Consider the following 18,666-nt stretch of genomic DNA (forward strand, 5'->3'; position numbering starts at 1 on the left):
TGAAGGAGCAGGTGTTTAAAGGCAGTTGATGAGGAACATGATTAATCTCTACAAAATACACCAGGCAGTAATTTCATATACAGAATTTGGGATGCTGCTGATGTTGACTGAAGGTCTGTGTGTTATCTATGAGCTCCTGGCAATGTGGAGGTAGTCTGGTGAGCTTAGAGACCCTCAGAAGATAAATACTGGTCCAAAGACCTGAGCCATTATTTTTTTCTTAACTCTCATAAAGCCTGTTAGTGCCTGTAAGACAGTAAATAGGACTATCTCTCTCTGACTTTGGAGGCAACAACGTCGATGATGTTCTCATTAACTAGTTTTAAACCATTCTAAAACTTAGAGGGTTGTCTTACTAACTATGAACTTTAGTATGACACAGACTTTGTTGTCACAAATCAAACAAAACCATAGCTGTGGGCACAATCAGTAATTTCCTGAGGAGGCAGTTCAGGATCACTCTTTCTTAGAAACTCCATCTCCACAGTTTTTCTTACTGTTTCAGTGGGACTGGCAGGAATCAGTGAGGGTTTCTGTAAGTGCTAGGTAAACTGACCGAGGCCTTGGGAGGGGGATGACATTTTCCAGATTTACATCTAAATAACATTTAGGAAAAAATTACACTGAGATCCAAGCCATTTGTAAGGGTGCCCAGATGGTATTCTACACTACAGAGAATGCACTCCATCTACCCTGGTGAGAGCTGTGCAAGCCAGGAAAAGATGAAAGTGATTAGGCAGAGCAGTAGCTACTGTTAGGATTTGGCAAAATGTAAAGCAAAGCTTTGAAAAGGAAAAATCAATTAATTTCAGGTTGGTGCAAACACAGTCTATACTGAAAAATCAAAGCAAGTCAACATCATTTACCTCTGACCTGAAAAAAAGAATAGAGAGGATTGCCTTTTAACAGCATAGATGGATATTCACAGCAGCAGTCTGAGCTTTGAAGCTCATTTCTGCTTACAGGCAGACAAGCAAGGCTTGTACAAGGCTTGAACTGAGAGATGAGCATGATTGACTAATGTAAGAATAAGAAAAGGTGTGATATGGGGGTGTGTGTGTACTAGACTTCAATACTAATTTGGCAGGGAGCATGCAAGAAGGTAACTGTTGCCAAGTTTTTCTTAATGGTCTTTTTTGGTTAGGGTGGGGGTAATTACTGTGCCTTGGCTTCAAGCCTTTTTGTTATCCTCATGAAAACAGCACTTTTTCTGTGCCTTAGCTCCCAAATCTGTAAAATCACAGCAGTCTGAAATGCAGTGTCAGTGCTTCCAAGCACAGGAGAGGGGTGAATTAACCTGGTTTCAGCCAAGAAGTTAGAGAAAAAAAGCTCTCAACGTCACTCAGAGCCAAACCCCAGATCCATTTGGTTTATTTCACAAATCCTGAAATAAAACAAGCAAACAAAACCAACATCTGACTCTTTCTCATGATTTGAACCCAGCTGACAAACACCATGCACCTGCTCACTCACCCTCCCCTCACACTGTGGGATGAGGGGAGAGAATTGGAGAAGTAATGGTAAGGAAACTGGTAGGTTGAGATAAAAGTAGTTTAGTAATTTAAATAAAATAGAAACAATAGTGATAAGAATGGTAAGAATAGAATATACAAATAAGTGATGCACAATGTAATTGCTCACCACCCAATCACCAATTACCAGCCCATTCCTGCCTACTGATTCCAGCTTCTGGGGCACCTGCAACAACTGGAAACATAGGCATATTATCAGCATTCTTCTCACACCAAATCCCATCCTGAATCTAAAACACAGAACTATTCTGCCTGCTAAAAACCCAAAACTAGCTCTATCCCAGCTGAAACCAGGACACTCTCCTGTGGTGTTTGAGAATAGCAGTTAAGCCACATGATCTCTTGAACAAATGACCTTATGCATAGGAAGGTGTTCATACATCAATATGGCTTTCAGGCTGGCTGCCTTTTCTGCACAGCTGTATGGGTATGGGTAATGCAACAGTGCTGGGTGTCAACTTCCATCCATCCAAACATTGCCCTCTTCTCATGTCACTTTGCAGGCTGGGAAGGCAGCTATCCTTTTCCCATCAAAATGACGTCTCTTTGTCCACCTGCACATGTTATGTTGATGACCATCAGCAAGTAATGGCATATGGCTCTCCACACTCTCACCACACTGCATGTGCCATAAATTGGGTGGCTATAAGGAAAAATGGAATTGCTCTCCACAGGCATAAATGTGTTTATTATAAGACTGGAGCTGGTCAGGAATGTCCATCACTTTATAATCCACTAAAGATCTACTCCTGTTGTCCATATACTAAAACATAAACCTCCTCAGAGACTCGCAAGCTTGCTTTTCCCTTGAAGTCTGCTTATGAATTGCCTTTCTCTGTGGCAAAATACCTTTCACTTTTTTATTTGATCACTTGCTTTTTGATGTAACTCTTTCCCTTACATGCTTTACTTTGACAGTTCCTAATATAGCTGTGTCTAATGAGAAAAAAATCCAACAGCAGAAGTACTGATGGCTGGATTAACAGTTTCATATCTGTTTTCCTAGCACAGGAAACAGAAAAATTCATCACCTATCACAGGGTGCTACAGTGGGGAAGTGCATGCCAAACCTGAAAAACATTTTGTTTCTCCTTTGCAATGGATTTAATGGCTGCAAGACCACAGCTTAGGAGAAAAAAAAAATGAGAGAGAGAAAAATATAGTAATGAGCATTATATAGCCTGTTACATTTCTCAAAAAGAAGCCTCAGGTCTGAAAAAGGCTTCATGTAAGACACTGGATTAGAACTGAGGTAATTTATTGCCCTAATAAGATCAACATTTATATGTAAAGGTAAATAAATATTGACTGGGTAAACATAGCCTGATAAGCAGATCAATCTGCTTCTCTCTGAGGAATACAAAGGAATTAACAAACTCAATAATGCTCCATATATCAGACTCGGAGACTAAAATGCTCAGGTGTATCCTAAGGGAGTAAAAGGCCATTGTATATGAATCTCTTCCCTCATCCTTGCATAAAATTTAACAACACATATATATTAAAAAAAATGCCAGCTACCTTTTGTTTTTGGAGGATGTAGTTTCCTTGTGCAACAAAAACTTTCATGGGTGTTCATTTCATGGTCTTATAAACATTTAACCATCAATCAATGTCATCCACAAAGTACTCAGAGGATCAATTTATGTCCAGCTTTTCTCCACTAATAAATAGAAAATGCAGCAGATAAGGGGAGCTTTGATTTGATATGAGTGGGCTTTTACAATCCAAATGTGTCTATTGAAGTATGCATTTAAATGAGATAGACATTAAAGGACATTTGGAAGGACATTTGGGAGCGCATTTCCTTATGCATATGGAACACAAAGGTGGAAACCTCTAGTTTCCACTAATATAAAAGTTCTCATGATCTTAGAACAAAAGTGTTCTGTCTAGATCCTTGGATGCAGGATGCCCCAGTCCACAAGTAAGGTAGGATGGGGAAGAAGAAAAGTGCATTGTTTCTTAATCTGGTTTTCTAGTAGAATTCTCTGGATTTTTTTTCCCTCTGAAATTACTTGAGGGTTAGCATGGAACAGCAGAGATGCTGTTGCCCTGAAGAAGCATTGGAGTCTCTTTCCAAAGAGAATCCAGCTGGCTGACCTGATAGATGCTTCCTCCAATGAACAGAGAAGCGTTTTTTCAAGACCGTGGAAATTCTGTGAGTGAGAGTCTGACACAATTTGTCACTTCCCCTCTCGCCCTTGCCAATGGAAACTAGTGACCAGGTAACTTTGGTTACTTCAATTTAGGAGTGCTTAGAAGTGAAGGTGCAGACTGACACTGTAGCCTGTTATGAAACATCAAACAAAGGATGACAAGCTATTAAAATTTGCTTGCAGAGTCACCATAGCTGATCTGAGCTGCTTGTAGGTTCCTAGTGCTGGGTGAGGCACTGGCCAAGTGATGTACTGGAAATACCTTCCTGCACTTGCTGAGTGTGAGAACATGGAGCAACTGGAGCTTGATACCTTGCTCCTGGTACTCTTTGCCGGGGTAGCCGTGGGGATCCTAGTCTGTGACCACTCCTCCAATCCTCGGCAAGTTGTGGAGCCTGACGGGAAGGCTGTGTGCGAGGGGAGGAGCGGGGAAAGGAGGAGGAGGCTTCCTCCTGACGCCATTTCCGAGGGGCTGAGATATATAAATGAGCCGGTTGCTGCAGTGCCCCATCCGCGATCTTCAGCCAGGGTGCTAGCGTAGGCACACACGGTGCTGGTCTCCCCCTGCACCTCTGCTGGCCCCCCCCCCCCCGTCGGGAACAGACTCTCCCTCTGCCTCTTTCTCCCTCCCTCCATCCCTCCAGCACCATGAGCCTCCCAGGACTGCTCTCCATCCTGCTCCTGGCCGTACCGGGTAAGTGGGTCTGGGGTCTGTGTGCCCCCACTCCTGGGACCCCCAACTGGACGGGCAGCGTTGCCCCTCACCAGTTCAGTTCCCTCCGTGGCTTCTTCAGCACCGCGGACAGAGATCGTCCCGACGGCTTCCGCGCCGCGGACAGCGGCTGCCGCAAGGTCACTGCTCGAGGGCCGCGACGGGCCCTGCCTGCTCTGGATGCCTGGGCCACAGGGCATTGCCGACCTGTGGCCCTTCCCTTCCCTTCCCTTCCCTTCCCTTCCCTTCCCTTCCCTTCCCTTCCCTTCCCTTCCCTTCCCTTCCCTTCCCTTCCCTTCCCTTCCCTTCCCTTCCCTTCCCTTCCCTTCCCTTCCCTTCCCTTCCCTTCCCTTCCCTTCCCTTCCCTTCCCTTCCCTTCCCTTCCCTTCCCTTCCCTTCCCTTCCCTTCCCTTCCCTTCCCTTCCCTTCCCTTCCCTTCCCTTCCCTTCCCTTCCCTTCCCTTCCCTTCCCTTCCCTTCCCTTCCCTTCCCTTCCCTTCCCTTCCCTTCCCTTCCCTTCCCTCTCCCAGAGAGGTGAATAACAAGCTCTCTATTTTTTCCTTCCCTTCACTTTACAGCCATCTCCCTTCCTGTGACAAATGACATGAATAAAGGTGACACCAAGGTAAGGATGGGCCTGTATTGGAAAGAGTGTGGGGAGATGAGGGACGTGAGGTTTAACCTCCATGTAGCTATTTGGGTTTTAGCTGCTTCTGCTGAAATAGCCTGTAGGAAGTGCCAGGGATTTGCATGAGATCCCTACAGCAGGATCTCTCCCAAATCCTTTCCTATCAGGATTTACCCTTGTGCATCTACTTCTGGGCACCTGGTTGGGAGGCAAATCCTTCGGCACGTACCACCGGGAACAAAGAAGCTTGTCTAGGGAATGGCAAGATTTGGGATGGAGGCTGAGCATAACTCTCCCTAGCACTCCTATTTTCAGCTTTTCAAAGTGCCCAACAGGAGGTGACTCAGGGGAGAGTGGGGGGAGATGTGATTCAGGAACAGGCACTGCTGGAACTCCGTGGTTGGAGGAGTGCACACATCTGTGTTTGCATGTGTGTGGCCTGTTATTTAAACATGCATGTTCCTGACAAATAGGCAACTGGCTCCTCTCAGATTGCTAATCCATCTTTAGTTACTGCTCAGCCTGTCTGGATGGCTACGAGCAGTGCAGGACTTGGATGACCTCTCCAGCCTTCTTTTATAGGCTTCTGTGCATACATCTGTGCCACACTTGACATTCATAGCTGCACTTCTCAAGCGTGTGCACTCCCAGTGGGCTTTTGGCACCTAAATGTTTGAATAAAGTGTGCTTGCCTGTGTTGATCTGTGATAAATCACCCACTTTCTGATATGGTAATACCTGTAGTCTTTCAAATTAGCTGCTCTCTTAGCTGCCCAAATTAAGACTTGGATAGACATTAATGTCCAGAAAGGAAACTCCAGCCCTTTTCCCCTTGTTTCTTGAACTACCTTGTGCCCTGAAATCTTCTAGTCACATGTTTTTCCCCAGATGGCAGTAGGGGAGGGCACATTCATGTTAGTTTCAGCCTAAGGCTTCATGGTAGTGTCTCTGCTCCTTACCTACAGGGCAAGTGCCATGAGAAATGCCTCCCTATCTCCTGTCAGATGTGCCTGGACAAGGAGGGATGTTGCTTTGTTAAGACTTTTAGCCTGCTTAGCCCTCGCTGGGGCTGAGCCATGAGCTGCAAGCCACTGGGTGCTTGCATCAGGCTTTGTGCTGCTAACTGAGAAAAGGGGACTCAGGGAAGGGAGTTGCCCCTTCAGCTGGCCAAGCCAGAGTGGGATGCTTATTGGGCATCTGATGGGACAATCCATTCATTTCACAGTTTTCCTTGTGAGATCTATTGCCCTATTATTCTATGTGTAAAACATGGAACATGGAAGCATGGTGCAACTCCATGGAAACACTTCCATCAAGAGTTCTATCTGAAGTGTCTTCCCTCCCTGGGCGCTACACCAATACAGGTTCTAGCTGAGAGTAGAATCAGATTACACCTTTCTTCTTTTGAATTTTCTACATCTGGAAGAAGCTATTAGGGCTTTTCAGCCTTCACCATCTTCTGAGAGCAGCATTTCAGCGGAGGAAGTCCCTTCTCATGGGAATAGATCCGGGCAGGGATAGCATCCCTTGTGTATAGCAGTGGGCACTGCAGCTCTTCCTACACACTGTTTTGTGCAGCCAGCATTTGTAGGTGGCTTAAGACTGTGTAATGGTTAGACAGCACCTGGAGGCCTCATCCTACTTTTCTTACACCAAGGACTTTCCACAGGGATCTGAACACAGCTAAAGCATTTACAATGCCTCTGGTGTTTGCCCACTCTTGTGCTCAAATAACTCTATTTCCCACTTGCAGCCATACATTTCAGAAGGGCTTAAGCATAGCTGAGCTCAAATGTGGTGAAGTTTGTCCTTGTAAGGACATGATCCTTTGGAGATTTCTGTGTAGGGACAGCCTCAGCTGCTCATAAGGATCTAGTTACATGCTCACAGTTAGAGGATAGCTACGGTGAAACTCCAGTCTGAGTTTCTGCACTGGATTAATTACATTCATTTGGAAAGGATCTCCTCCATTTCCTGATGCAGGCTGTTATCTCATGACACTGTGAAGCCTCCCTCTGCAAGACTTACTCTTACAAAGAGTCAAGGAAAGTGTTGTGGAATGACTGTATTCTTCATTTCATTATGTTACAAGGTTCCTCCACAGAGCTGGCCATATTTCTGTGGTGACTGATGTGTTTCATTGTGTTCAGACAAAGACCTAAAATCAGCTTAGAAGTCTTCCAGAAGCTCATGCAGAGAATTTCATTAGACCATGTTCTTATTCCTCATGCTGAGAAAGTCCTTATTTCTGAAACTGCATCACATATTGCTGCAATAAGGGGCTCCAGAGGTTAGGAAATGAGGGAGTGATATATCAGAATCTGGGGTTAATTCTATTTAATGGTAGTGTGAAGTGATTTGGAGTAATCTAAATCTATATTAATGGATTGCTTGTGGTATAGCAGAGTGATACCAGGGAAGTGGCTTTGCTTTCTTTTTGTTGGATTTTTATTCCAGCAGGCAATCCTCTCCAACTTTGTAAGTAGAATAAGAATTCAGCATTTTATGGTTGTGATCTGCACAAGTAGAATTCTGTCCTTGCACAGGGTGAAAGTTTGCCCATCCCAGCTGGTCAATGAGTGTATCCAATTGCTTGAATGAGCAACATTGTAGATGGCTGGAAATTGCTGACTTGTGTTTAATTTCTGCTGCAGCTGCAGTGCTCTGCTCTCCTGAGAATGGCACCTTGTGGTGCCTAAGGACTCTTAGGGCTGCCTGCAGAAATTGTTAGGAGAATGAGGTTCAGTGGGTGAATCTTTTAGCCCCAAGGCTTACTTGTGTTCTTTTTTTTTCAGTTTAGCCTCTATTTTTTCCACAGGTGTTTGTGAGCCTCACCTACTTTTTAGGGTGCTTTATAAATAATCATCCTTTTGAACCAGGCAGCCTGATTCCTGCATTGCTAACCAGCATCAGACTGTGGTGAATGCTGCTTACTCTCATGTGTGACCAGTTGGCTCCACCATGACTACACAGGAAGGCTCCTGCTGGAGTATCTCGGTGTGGCAAAGATGTTTTCACCCCTCCTAGAGGTGCTACCTTACCTTTGCACCTGTGGCTTTTGTTATCCTACCACACATACAGCACTGATTGATCTCTGTGGGATAAGTGGTGCTGCAGCTGTATGAGTGAAGTGCTAGGCCTGCAGTCTCAGCACAGGTGACAAACAAGAATAAGAGTACTTCTCACTTTATGCTGAAGAAAACGGCTGCTGGGAAGAGCAAGCCAAAGCTGATCCTGTTTGGGAAGCTGCCTCAGGCAGCTGCAAGTGCTTCCAAGAAAACTGTGGGAACTTGTTTGCTTTCCTATGACCTGCCTCTGTGTACAGCTCTTCCAGTCAGTAACAGATAGCTTGAACTCTCAGGCACAAGGTCAAACACCTCTCAAGAGTGTTTTGTCCTTCTCTAGTCCTTGAGAGCGGTTTTTGTCACTCATGTTTGAAATGCAGTTTGCCTCATGGCACCCTCGATGCCTGGCTGCAGTCTAGCTATGACATCCTTGTCAGAGCTTGAGAAAATCACTTGCAAGATTTCAAGATCACCTATTGAAGAGCTATGACCACTTATTGCTCTCTACAACCTCCCTCTGAGCCCTTTTATGAGATGTAAGTTGAGATATATTGACTTAAAAGAGAGTGATTTTGAGCTTTCTGTGTCTAAATCCAGATTCTCTTTAATTTTCTGATATACCCAACCTCTGGGATGGGTTGGAGTCATGAGATCCTCAACTGAAGTATACATGATTTTGAAGAAGCTCTTTCCATTGGTATGTGTGATTTGTTCAATTCTCAGTTTCAGAAGGTACCTTCTGTTCCCAAGTTAGGTAAAAAAGGAACTGAACATTCAGTTCTGGCTCAACCAGAAAAGCAAGAGGATCTGTGCCATCATCTGCTGCATTTTAGCCTTAGTGGCAAATAGATTTAGGTAAAAAAGAAAAAAAAAAACAGAGCTTTAATTTGTATTTTTGTCTCTTTCTAGGTGATGAAGTGCATCGTAGAGGTCATCTCAGATACTTTATCGAAGCCAAACCCCCTCCCAATCAGCGAGGAATGCCTAGAAACACTCAGAGGAGGTATAGGCTCAGACTTAATGCTGGGTATCAGCAAGAAAAGATGTAGCAATCAGGGGCTGGTTCTGCCCTGAAATATCCCCTGACATCTGCCAAGGGGTCCCTGACACACTCACCTTTCTCACAGTCACCCCTCTGGGCTGCACCAGCCTCCAGAAGAGGGATGGGGCTGCTGCTCAGCCCAGCCTTACGCTTGCACTGTGCCTGGTTTTCATGAGAGCTTCGTGTCAGCTTAACCACATAGTTAAGAGATGTGGCAGCAAATCAGGACAAGGGAAAGAAAAGAGTAAAGAGGGAGGTGGCATTTGGAGTTCTTTTTTGTTTCCTGGGGGCAGAGGGAGGTTGACTTTGATAACGTTCTGTGCTACATCTCCCCTCTTGCAGATGAACGAATCATTTCTATCCTTCGCCACCAAAATTTGTTGAAGGAACTTCAGGAAATTGCTGCTCAAGGTACAGTGTCATGACATTGTTATTTAGGAAGTTATTTGGGAAGAGAGGTTTCATCTGTTTTAACTCCTTTCACAGGTGTTTGGATTGGTTTGGGGTTTTTTTTGTTAGTGTATTGGTTTTGTGGTGGGTTGGTTTGTTTGTGGGTTGTTTTGTTTTGTTGTATTTTACACCAATTTGACATCATATAATGTGCCTTAGGAACATATAGTTTTAGGGTTTCCAGTAGAGACACGGGGAGTAGGGCAGGAATTTTGCTTATAATAACTCCAGTGTGCACCTGAATATTTAAATTGTGGTCAGTGTAACTTGGTAGTGTTGCAGAGTACAGTCATTTTGGGGAAGGGGAACTCTGAATGGAAACAGTGTGATTTAATTCAATAAATAAAGACCAGCTCCCAAACTAGAGTGAAAGGCAAGAAAACCATAAAACCTTCGCTGTCTGTGTAGCTGGAGTCTAGCACTAAACACAGGTGCGGCAGAAGGGACACCTCACTGAGCTTCAAGTGGGACTTGCACCTAAAATACCCCACTGAAAATGTCCTTGAGCTAATGGGGATTTTTCTGTTGGCTTCCTCAGGTTGAATGCAAGTTCCTTTGGTTTGGAGATTTTCAAGCTGTGCGCTGTGGGTCAGTGTGGGAGCAGCAGCAGCTGCTGTGCAAAGGAGTGTGCAGGCAGGGAAAGGGCTTTCTCCGGTGCCTATGTCTACAGAGCTGATGTGCAGGCCCCAGGCAAGGCTACTTCAAAGCCAGTACAGGTTCTTCTGTCCAAGTGGTCCAGTTGAGGTTGCAAGAGTGTGCAACCCAGGTTACAAGAAGGACAGCTCTTGTCCTTCCCTCCTCCTCCATGGGGTAACCCAGCTGGCAGCCCTCTCTTGCCAGGGCATCCTTGTGCCCTGCTTGAGGGTGGCACAGCTGCCAAGGATGGCTGGAAAATAGTGCCACCAAATGGCTTTCAGAGAAGGGAAGCCACAGAGACAGTAAGGAGAAGGGAGAAGGAAAATTCAGGAGTCAAGACTGGGAGCGAGCCTTATGCATCTCCTAAACCTGTAGTCTGGTCACTGCTCAGCTGCCACTAGTAGAGGGGCCAGCCACTCAGTGACCTCAGACAGGCTTTCTAGATGCTCTGACAATATAGAAAAGAGAAAAGAAAGAAACCTAGGCTTCTTCAGTGAGCAGGGGTGCTGCTGCCCAGGCACACAAGGGCTGTGAGGGGACTGTTCAGCTATCAGAGAAGCTGTCCCACGTATCATGGAGTCCACGCGAAGGCACTTGTTTCACAAAGGTGCATCTTGCTTGGCTCTCTCCTTTGCTTGATCCCATCACACCATTTTGTCCCAAAGTAGCATGAACACTGATTTACAGATCACAGTGACAGGAGGTGGGAAAGTCAGGGAAGTCATGTAGCCCAAGGGCAAAGTTTATCTTGTCTGTGCTGGCTGGACCTGATCCTTCAGCAGGAATAGCCCACATCAGCCAGCTCTGCCCAATGTAAGGCTCAAGAGGACTGGGATGGCAGTATTGGCTCTTGACTTTGTATTAAGGTGTAGAAGTAGGGTGTGTGCAGGGTTAGATAAGGCTTGCTTCATTTGCAGATTCTGTTGGGATAGGGCTGCCTGGGGACTGCTGGCAGCCAGGATAGCTATGCTCTGACCTCCAGCTTGTGCTGCCACCTGACACATTTCCCCAGAGTGTCACTTTTGTTGAGCTGGCTCCATAATCCCAGGAGCTAAGGTGTGGGGCCTTGGAGTGGGAATGAATGCTGCTTCTTCCTCCCAGTGCCCTGGGGAGAGTGGCCCCCACAAGCAGCCTGGAGAGCACAGGGGCTCTCAGTGCTCACCTCAATGGAGGTATACGGGCAGCATCTGGCAGAAGACATTTTTTCTTCCTCAATACTTTAATGCTTAAATCTTTTGTTGTCCTCAGTGTGCTGCAGTTCAGCCTCTCTCATTCCCTAGCTCTCAATCAGCACTAGTTTTCCTAGAAAGCTTGCTTTTCTGCTCGTTTAGAGACCTTTTTCTTTCTTACAGATAATGGTGGGTTTTTTTATGGAGGCTTTGTTGCTGCAGTTGATTCACATATCCTGCAGCTGCCCTTTGGCAGATTTGTCCATTTTAGAAGATATATATGTAATTATAAAGGGCATGGATCTATTTCCTTCCTCTACTTTCTGAAACACAGGTGGGGCTGTTGCCTTTCCCTACTTTTTGTTACTTGATGCAGGTGCCAGTGAAAGAACTCAGCAGCAGAAGAAAAGCAGTGGCTTTGAAGATGAACTTTCTGAAGTCCTTGAAAATCAGAATGACAAGAACAAGGAGAGAGGTCAGTGTCAGCTTTCCCCCTGGGAAATCCAGGTCTGGCTGTAAACAAGGATGTTCTTTCTAACAGCCTTGGTATATCCATCTGTTTCTTATTTAGGCATCTTCTTTGATGCTGCCACTGGCAGATGAGCAACCTGATGTTTACCTTGTTCTTATTTACCAGTTTAACTGATGTGTAGTTTCTGAGCTATAGTAACTGCTAATGGTTGAGTTACCAAACTGATACTGACCTTTTCTATCTTGTTGCCAACACCACCACTCGATCCTACTGCTTAAAATGAGTCACAGACAGGGAAATCTCATATTAAAGATTCCTGCTGCCCTTGTTTCCAGCACCCAAGATATTAGATTATGGGTCTCTGAAAGGAAAATTGGACTTGAGATACACACAGTGCCCACAGCCACAAAGAACAGCTGCATCTTGGAAAGCCTGGGATTTCCCTTTATCACTGTGTTTAGATGGCCTGGCTAAAGACAGGCAGTGTATCCCTTTCTCACTTGAGGAAAAGATGATGGCAATGTAGGGTGAGCTGATTCCTTGTGCAGCAGGAGCACCCCTACAGAGGATCTCAAGTAAGCTCTGGACTGCATGGCTGAACCATGTCAGCGCAGTGATTCTACAAAGTTGGCCAAAGCTGCCCAAAGCAATGAGAAGTAACAGCCCTGGGGCTGCTTCTGCAGCCAGCAAGGTCAAAAGCCAAGAGGAACAAAGGATGATTAGCCCTCCTTACAGGGCAGACCTGAACCTCATGCTGCAAGAGCATGGAGACTGCATGAGGATGAAGCATAGTACATTGGGCTGTCCAGGCCCAGAGGCAGACCAGTGATGCTAGTGCAGTGTCACTGGTGGTCACCAGCCCAATGGGTGTGACCATCTCTCTCTATCCCCTCACCCCACTGCACTCCTCTGCCCTGCCTGGGGGTACACTTGCCTTTTCATACCCATCTGGCCTTTCCCACCTCTCTTTAGCCTCTCATCTCTTCTTTTGCAAAGTGATTTCTAGGGCTACTTCTGTTAAGAGACCAGCCCCTGCAAAGAGCAGCCCACAAGAAGCTCCTGCTGATGCTTTGCAGAGCTTCCCCTAGCCCACCCTGGTTCACCTGCAAACAGTACTGGCTGCCTTTTCAATATGGTGGTAGAAATCTGGGTATGATGTTAGCACAGCATCTAGAGCAGGGAAAGATGTGAAAGTGCCATCTTACATTCCTAAATAATTTCATTTTACATGTGATTTGGTTTCATGTGGGCCAAATCTGTTGCTGGCATCTCAAGAGATGGTGATGAGGACAGTGCCACAGCAGAGCACTTCAACATATGTTTAACTGCAGCCTTGTGAGTCTCTCAGGGAGAGCAGGCACTGGTGAGAGCACCAGCTTGCTGGAGTGCAAGCATATGTTGAAGTTCTTGGAGAAAGAATCCATTGGCTGATTAAACAGATTGCTGAGAGGGACTGAAGCTCCAAAAGAAATGCATGGGCTTCACTGATTATGAAATTAACTGTCAGGAGAGGTGTTGGTTCTTGCTTCTCCCTCTGCAGATGTGGCAGGAGAGCACTCTGAAGAGAAGCAGCCCATGGGTTCCCTGACTGAGCTGGCAGCACAGAAAAACCTGAATGAAGATTCAAGAAAAAACACCCTGGAGGGGATAGAGCCCAGGCTACAGAATGCAGACCCTGGTGAGAAGGAGAATCATGAGGAAACAGAGAGCAATGAAATCAGGGACACAGAGAATGCCCATCAAGATGAAGGTTTGGACAGCCACATAAGCAAAGGCTTCAATGAGGATGAGCAGCAGCATCAAGAGGATGAAGACGAGCACCCCAGACACCCCAAGGACAGCTCAGAGCTTGGTGACAAGGGAGAGCAGTCATCCAGGAAGGGCCAGGAGCAGAGCAAGCAGGCTGCAGGCGAGCGTGTGGAGCGTGAGGATGATGGGGGAGAAGATGCTGCAGAGGAGGACCCTACTGAAGCAGAGAGGTCACTCGATTTGGCTGAGGAGGACGAGGAGAATGAGGAGGTGCAGGGAGATGACAGTATGTATCACAAACAACTGCACTGGTGCTTACCTGGGGTGACATGAGAGTACTGAGGCAGACAGATATAAGAGGCTTTAAAGCCCAAAAGTTCAGGAGGTGCCTGCCAGGCTTACAGTGATACTCCCACTGATAGCACCCAGCCCTCCCTGCAAGCACCCAGCCATGTGTGCCAACATGCAGCAGGTAACACAGGCCTGGCAGATGCTTTGCTGCCTACTGCTCAGTTAGTATAGCACCTGAGGACAGTCAGGTTCTTTTTCTTGAACTTCCTGCAGTATTTTTGACAGTTGTCTCTAAGCTCTGTTACTGATATGGTGACATGAGAGTATTTCCAGAGCAAGGGAACAAGGGCCTGAGTCAGAAAGCCTACCTGAAGGCTCAGTTCAAAGGTGGAGTGTAATCAGGGTAACACTTGTGCTTACTGTTGTGCTTAATGCTCTTTCAGATAATGATGGTGCTCTGGGATTTGGCAAAGATGGGCAGAGCTCAGAGGAGGAGGAGGAAGAGGAAGAGGAGGAAGAGCAGCCCCAGGCACTGAGAGGAAGAAGGCATCACCTGGAGGATGAGGACATGCAGGGGGAAGAGGACACCTTCCAGTCCAGGGATGGCAAAAGTGAAGAGATGGAGGAGGAGACCTCCAGGGAGTGGGAAGACTCCAAGAGATGGAACAAAATGGATGAGCTGGCCAAGCAGCTGACATCAAAGAAGCGCATGGAGGAAAATGATAGTGAGGAAGACCCAGACAGGTCCATGAAAAAGGCATTTAGGTCCCACAAGTATGACTTCAGTAGTCCAGAGGAAGATGTGAGAAGGTCATGGAAGCATCACTCAAAGGAAGACAGCAGTGAAGGAGGCTTCCCACTTGCTCCCATGCCCGAAGAAAAGAAGGATGAGGAAGGCAGTGCTAACAGGAGAACAGAGGTTGGTGTACCTGGGTTTAACAAAACCCCTCCCCAGTTATTACTTGGGAATACAAACTGTGCTTGGGGATGTGTGTGGTACCTTGTTATGCTATTTCTCTGTGACAGTAAGGAGATTCTTGGTGACCTTTTAGTCATTCAGATGTTAGTGAGAGTAGCACCTGGCTGTGAGTTTAATTAGTATCTTTATTCCAGCAAATAGTGCAAAAACATGCCCTGACCCAGAGAGTCTGTGCTGGACATGTTGACTAGAACTGTATTTGGAGCCTAGGCATGTCTTGTGTCCCAAAACACCTGCAAGTCAAAGGGAATGCTTTTGTTGGGTCACAGATGGAATGAGTAGTGTCAGACTTACCAGGTAAACCAGGGCTGATGCTGTGGTGAGTCCGGGCATGGGAGTGGAAATGGTTGACAGATATGGGAATACATCTGAGCCAGGATTCCAAAGACAGAAATTCTTTCCTGGTACTTTGCATGATGGTAGCTCAGCACCACCCCAGCAGCCAGGTGGGGTAGTTTCACTTTTGTGACAGGCCCAGACACAGATGTTTATTTGTGACAGTGCAGGGGCTGGATAATAGGGCTGGGCATGGGCTCTGCATGTGCTTGCTCTGGAACAAGTCATGATCAAGTGCATGCAAACAGTGGGGCAGCAGATGAGTGAAGCCATTTTGCTGCAGCTCTCTTGCCTCAAAAGTACCTCTCTTGCTTTAGTTAGACACCAAAACATTGCTCAAAGATTGTACATCAGCATTGCCAGTCATGTCAGTTCAAGGCAAAGCCAAACAGCTCAGCTCCAAGAAGGGATGTAGCAGGTACCTGCCAAGGAGGTGGGCATGTGCCAAGGAGGTGGGCACCTGCCCCATCTGCCTCCTCACCACCATCTGCTCACATCCCAGGTCTCTCCCTCAGGAAAGCTGTTCCCTGTCCACCCCTGCCAGCAGCTCTAGGGTGCACCTTGCCTGCAAGATGGTAGGTTCAGTCTCTGAACAAAGACTGGGTGGCTGAGGCTGCAAGACTGCTATGTTTACAGTTGTAACAGGATCTTTTGGGTTTGTTTCTTTAAAATCAGAGTGAGAAGGCATGAGGCTAGGCACCTAGCAGTGAGGAAAGGGGAGGCTCAGGCTCTAGCTGTCTTGTCCCATCTCCTCACTTCCTGGGAAGACAGCTGTGTAGCTTGGCCACTGAGGCCAGCGTGGGCACAGCGGGGGGCTCAGAGTGCAGTCCTCTCCACTTGCCACCGTCCAGCCTGCGGGGCTGGGCAGGAGCAAGCCAGGGCACATGGGAACAGTGTGAGGCAGTGGTTGGGGTCAGACCTCTCCTCTCTTTGGGTGCTGCAGAGGATTTCAGCACAGTGCTATTTTCTCATTTTCAGGGGTCCCAGTTGCAGTCAAAGCACTTTTCCAGCAAGGTGAGCCTCAGCTGGCTGCTCCCTGATCTGCTTCAAGCAAAACACACTAGAACAGTCCTTTAGGCTTAGTTTGGCTCCCCTGGGCACTGGCAGGCACCCTGAGCCAAAGGTACACATCTATAGCCAGAGCTTTCCCAAGGGCTGAGCCAAGGGCCCTGTGGAGGGGCAGGGTGCCTTTTTTCCCTCCTCAGGAAAATAGTTCAGGGGGAAAAAAGTGACCTTTTTTTCACATACTTATTTTTTTCACACTAGCCACATGCAGTGCAGGTCAGTGGCTCAGGGTCAGCCTGTGCTGGGCAGCTGCTGCAGGCAGCACCAAGGCTCTGTTTCCTTGATGCAGGAGAGGGGCTGTCTCCTCAGCTCTGCTGACAAGAAAAGACAATTTTAGCACCAACAGCCCTACGTTTGCTCTTGCAGAACTTACTGCTGCACTGGGCAAGCACATTCTCTTCAGCAAACCCCAGGTAAGAGCAGCTGTGAGGGACAGGCAGGACTGGGGCTGGTAGTGAAGCAAGGCCAGTTTTGTATGGCTGGAGCTCAGAAAAAGCCACACAGTTACTAAGTTGAGTACCCATGTTAAGTAAAACAGCTTCAGCTGTTGGCGTTGATACAAAAGAGCCATTACAGAAAGGCTACCAAGTGACAGACTGAGCCTTTAAGCTGATGGTTTCTTCAGTCACTTTTTTCCCAAACAGAAAATTCCCTTCCAGTACTGAAGGTGCATGCAGACATCCAGTGGTGTGGGAAGAGAGGACACCACTGCCCCCTCCACGAGTATGGTACAGGCTGCAATCGGCAGGCACCTGTTCCAGTTTGACACCACTCCCTCGGCACAAGGACCCAGTGCTGTTTGGCAGTGCCTGCCTTGGCCTCAACTCCCCTGCAGCCAGCTCCCTTCAGCCTCATGCTCTGGAGGGAGACAGGATGTCCCCTTCACCAGCTGCAGCAATTTAGCATTAGGACAGGACTAAGTGTTGCACAGACATCTCTCTAGAGGGGCAAGTGCCGGAGTGGGCTGATGGGATGGGGCAAGATGTGGCTATATTTGTACCATTTCAGGCAACTAACCCCAGGCAAGGCTTCCTGCAGCTCTAGGGGGTAAGGGCTGCTCACCTGTGGCCATTGACATGTGTCCTGGGTTTTTGTTGCAGGACCAGGAGCTGGAGAGCCTGGCTGCCATCGAGGCGGAGCTGGAGCGCGTTGCCCACAAGCTGCATGAGCTGAGGCGAGGCTGAGGGCCCCAGCCTGCTCCACGCAGGTGAAAGCCACTGCTGCCACCCGTCTCCCTCCCCAGTGCATTTTTGTTTCCTGATTTTAAAACAACTAAGCTGGAGCAGAAGCATTGTGCCTAGGAAATGACCTTGCTAGTGCCCAGGCCTGCCTCCCTTGCCATAGTGCTGCGCTCATCACTGCTTCTTCACCTCACGCTCCCCTGTCCGCACGGATGCCCACCCACTCAGCTGGGCACTGGTGGGCACAAAGAGCACCTACGTGTTTATTTTCTGTCTGGGTGGGGGTTCTCCCTCTTTTTTCTTTCTTTTTTTTTCCAAATATAAGACAGCTTTCTAGAAAGTTCTCCTTCCACTGGTAGGTTCACTGGGTAAAAAAACTGCAATAACTCATCTTTTGATTAAAAGCTGAGAACTCTGACTGTAATATATTCTATATAAAAAAATTATCTAAGGAAAAATAAAACTGCAGTGGGTTCCTTCCTTTGGTTTGGCAGCTTTGGTTTCGGTCATCAGCACACGGCAGGGCCTGTGGAGTCCTGTCAGAAAGGAGGGGGAATGGAGCTCTCCCCACAGCACAGACACATTGTGAGGGTGTTTCCCTCCTTACCCAAGCTCCAACACTGCTGCCCACCAAGGCAGTAACAAACAGGCTAGTGATGAGGAAAACCAGTCTTGTGTTCACCAGAGGTGAAGGCTGGGCCTCAGGGGACACCTTTCCTGTGCATTGTCCCACAGGATCCGTGGGGGCCTGCTGGCACAGCACTCACCAATATGCAGAAACTCACAGCCTTTGGGCTCAGGCCATATGCCAGCTGGGTGCTGCCTGGGCTGGAGAAGTGTGACCCAAAAGTCTCTGAACACCAATCACAGTATTTTAGGCTTTCTATGTGTATTGGCAGGAAAAGACCATTGCACTGTCAGGGCTGTATCCCATCCCCTAGTTTGAAGCTCAGCTCTGTTGTCTCCCATCACCTTCCCTCCACAGAGCAGCTGAGATGCTCAGTGAACAACTGCCAGGCTTTGAACTTGACAAATCCCTTTATTCTAAGAACATCAGTGCTGTTGTCCCAGAGTGAATTGCACTGGAGGTGGGTGTGTTGGTCCCTTAGGTGCAGGAGGTGCTGGATCATAGAACCATAGAATCATCTGGACCAGAGGGGACCTCCAAAGGTCATCTAGTCCAACTTCCCCACAGTCAGAA

At 47.3% G+C, this 18,666-nt stretch overlaps 1 protein-coding gene across 2 annotated transcripts; it reads left to right on the forward strand.

Annotated features, from left to right (window-relative positions):
• The first annotated feature begins 4,188 nt into the window (after positions 1-4,188).
• On the forward strand, positions 4,189-17,945 carry CHGA (chromogranin A). 2 transcript variants are annotated; one of them, XM_068148813.1, is made up of 8 exons: positions 4,189-4,385; positions 4,981-5,027; positions 9,005-9,098; positions 9,480-9,548; positions 11,769-11,867; positions 13,405-13,899; positions 14,348-14,823; positions 17,385-17,945. In XM_068148813.1, exons 1-8 carry the CDS (start codon positions 4,340-4,342, stop codon positions 17,466-17,468), a joined length of 1,410 nt encoding a protein of 469 aa, XP_068004914.1. In that variant the 5' UTR covers positions 4,189-4,339; the 3' UTR covers positions 17,469-17,945. The 2 variants fall into 2 exon arrangements, with proteins under 2 accessions (XP_068004914.1, XP_068004915.1); XM_068148814.1 differs by lacking the exon at positions 17,385-17,945 and adding an exon at positions 16,198-16,311 and having other exon boundaries at positions 4,191-4,385.
• The last annotated feature ends 721 nt before the right edge of the window (positions 17,946-18,666 follow it).

This window comes from Melanerpes formicivorus, unplaced genomic scaffold, assembly GCF_026170545.1.
Source record: "Melanerpes formicivorus ecotype bairdi unplaced genomic scaffold, bMelFor1.0.p_v2 SCAF_17, whole genome shotgun sequence".
Classification (NCBI taxonomy): domain Eukaryota; kingdom Metazoa; phylum Chordata; class Aves; order Piciformes; family Picidae; genus Melanerpes; species Melanerpes formicivorus.

What these genes read in the sequence shown, in the direction of transcription:
- CHGA (XM_068148814.1), top strand. Translation starts at nt 4,340, where the DNA reads ATGAGCCTCCCAGGACTGCTCTCCATCCTGCTCCTGGCCGTACCGG. An exon ending in CCTGCTCCTGGCCGTACCGG is followed by an intron (nt 4,386 to 4,980) that starts GTAAGTGGGTCT and finishes TTCACTTTACAG; the next exon opens with CCATCTCCCTTCCTGTGACA. An exon ending in CCTAGAAACACTCAGAGGAG is followed by an intron (nt 9,099 to 9,479) that starts GTATAGGCTCAG and finishes CCCCTCTTGCAG; the next exon opens with ATGAACGAATCATTTCTATC.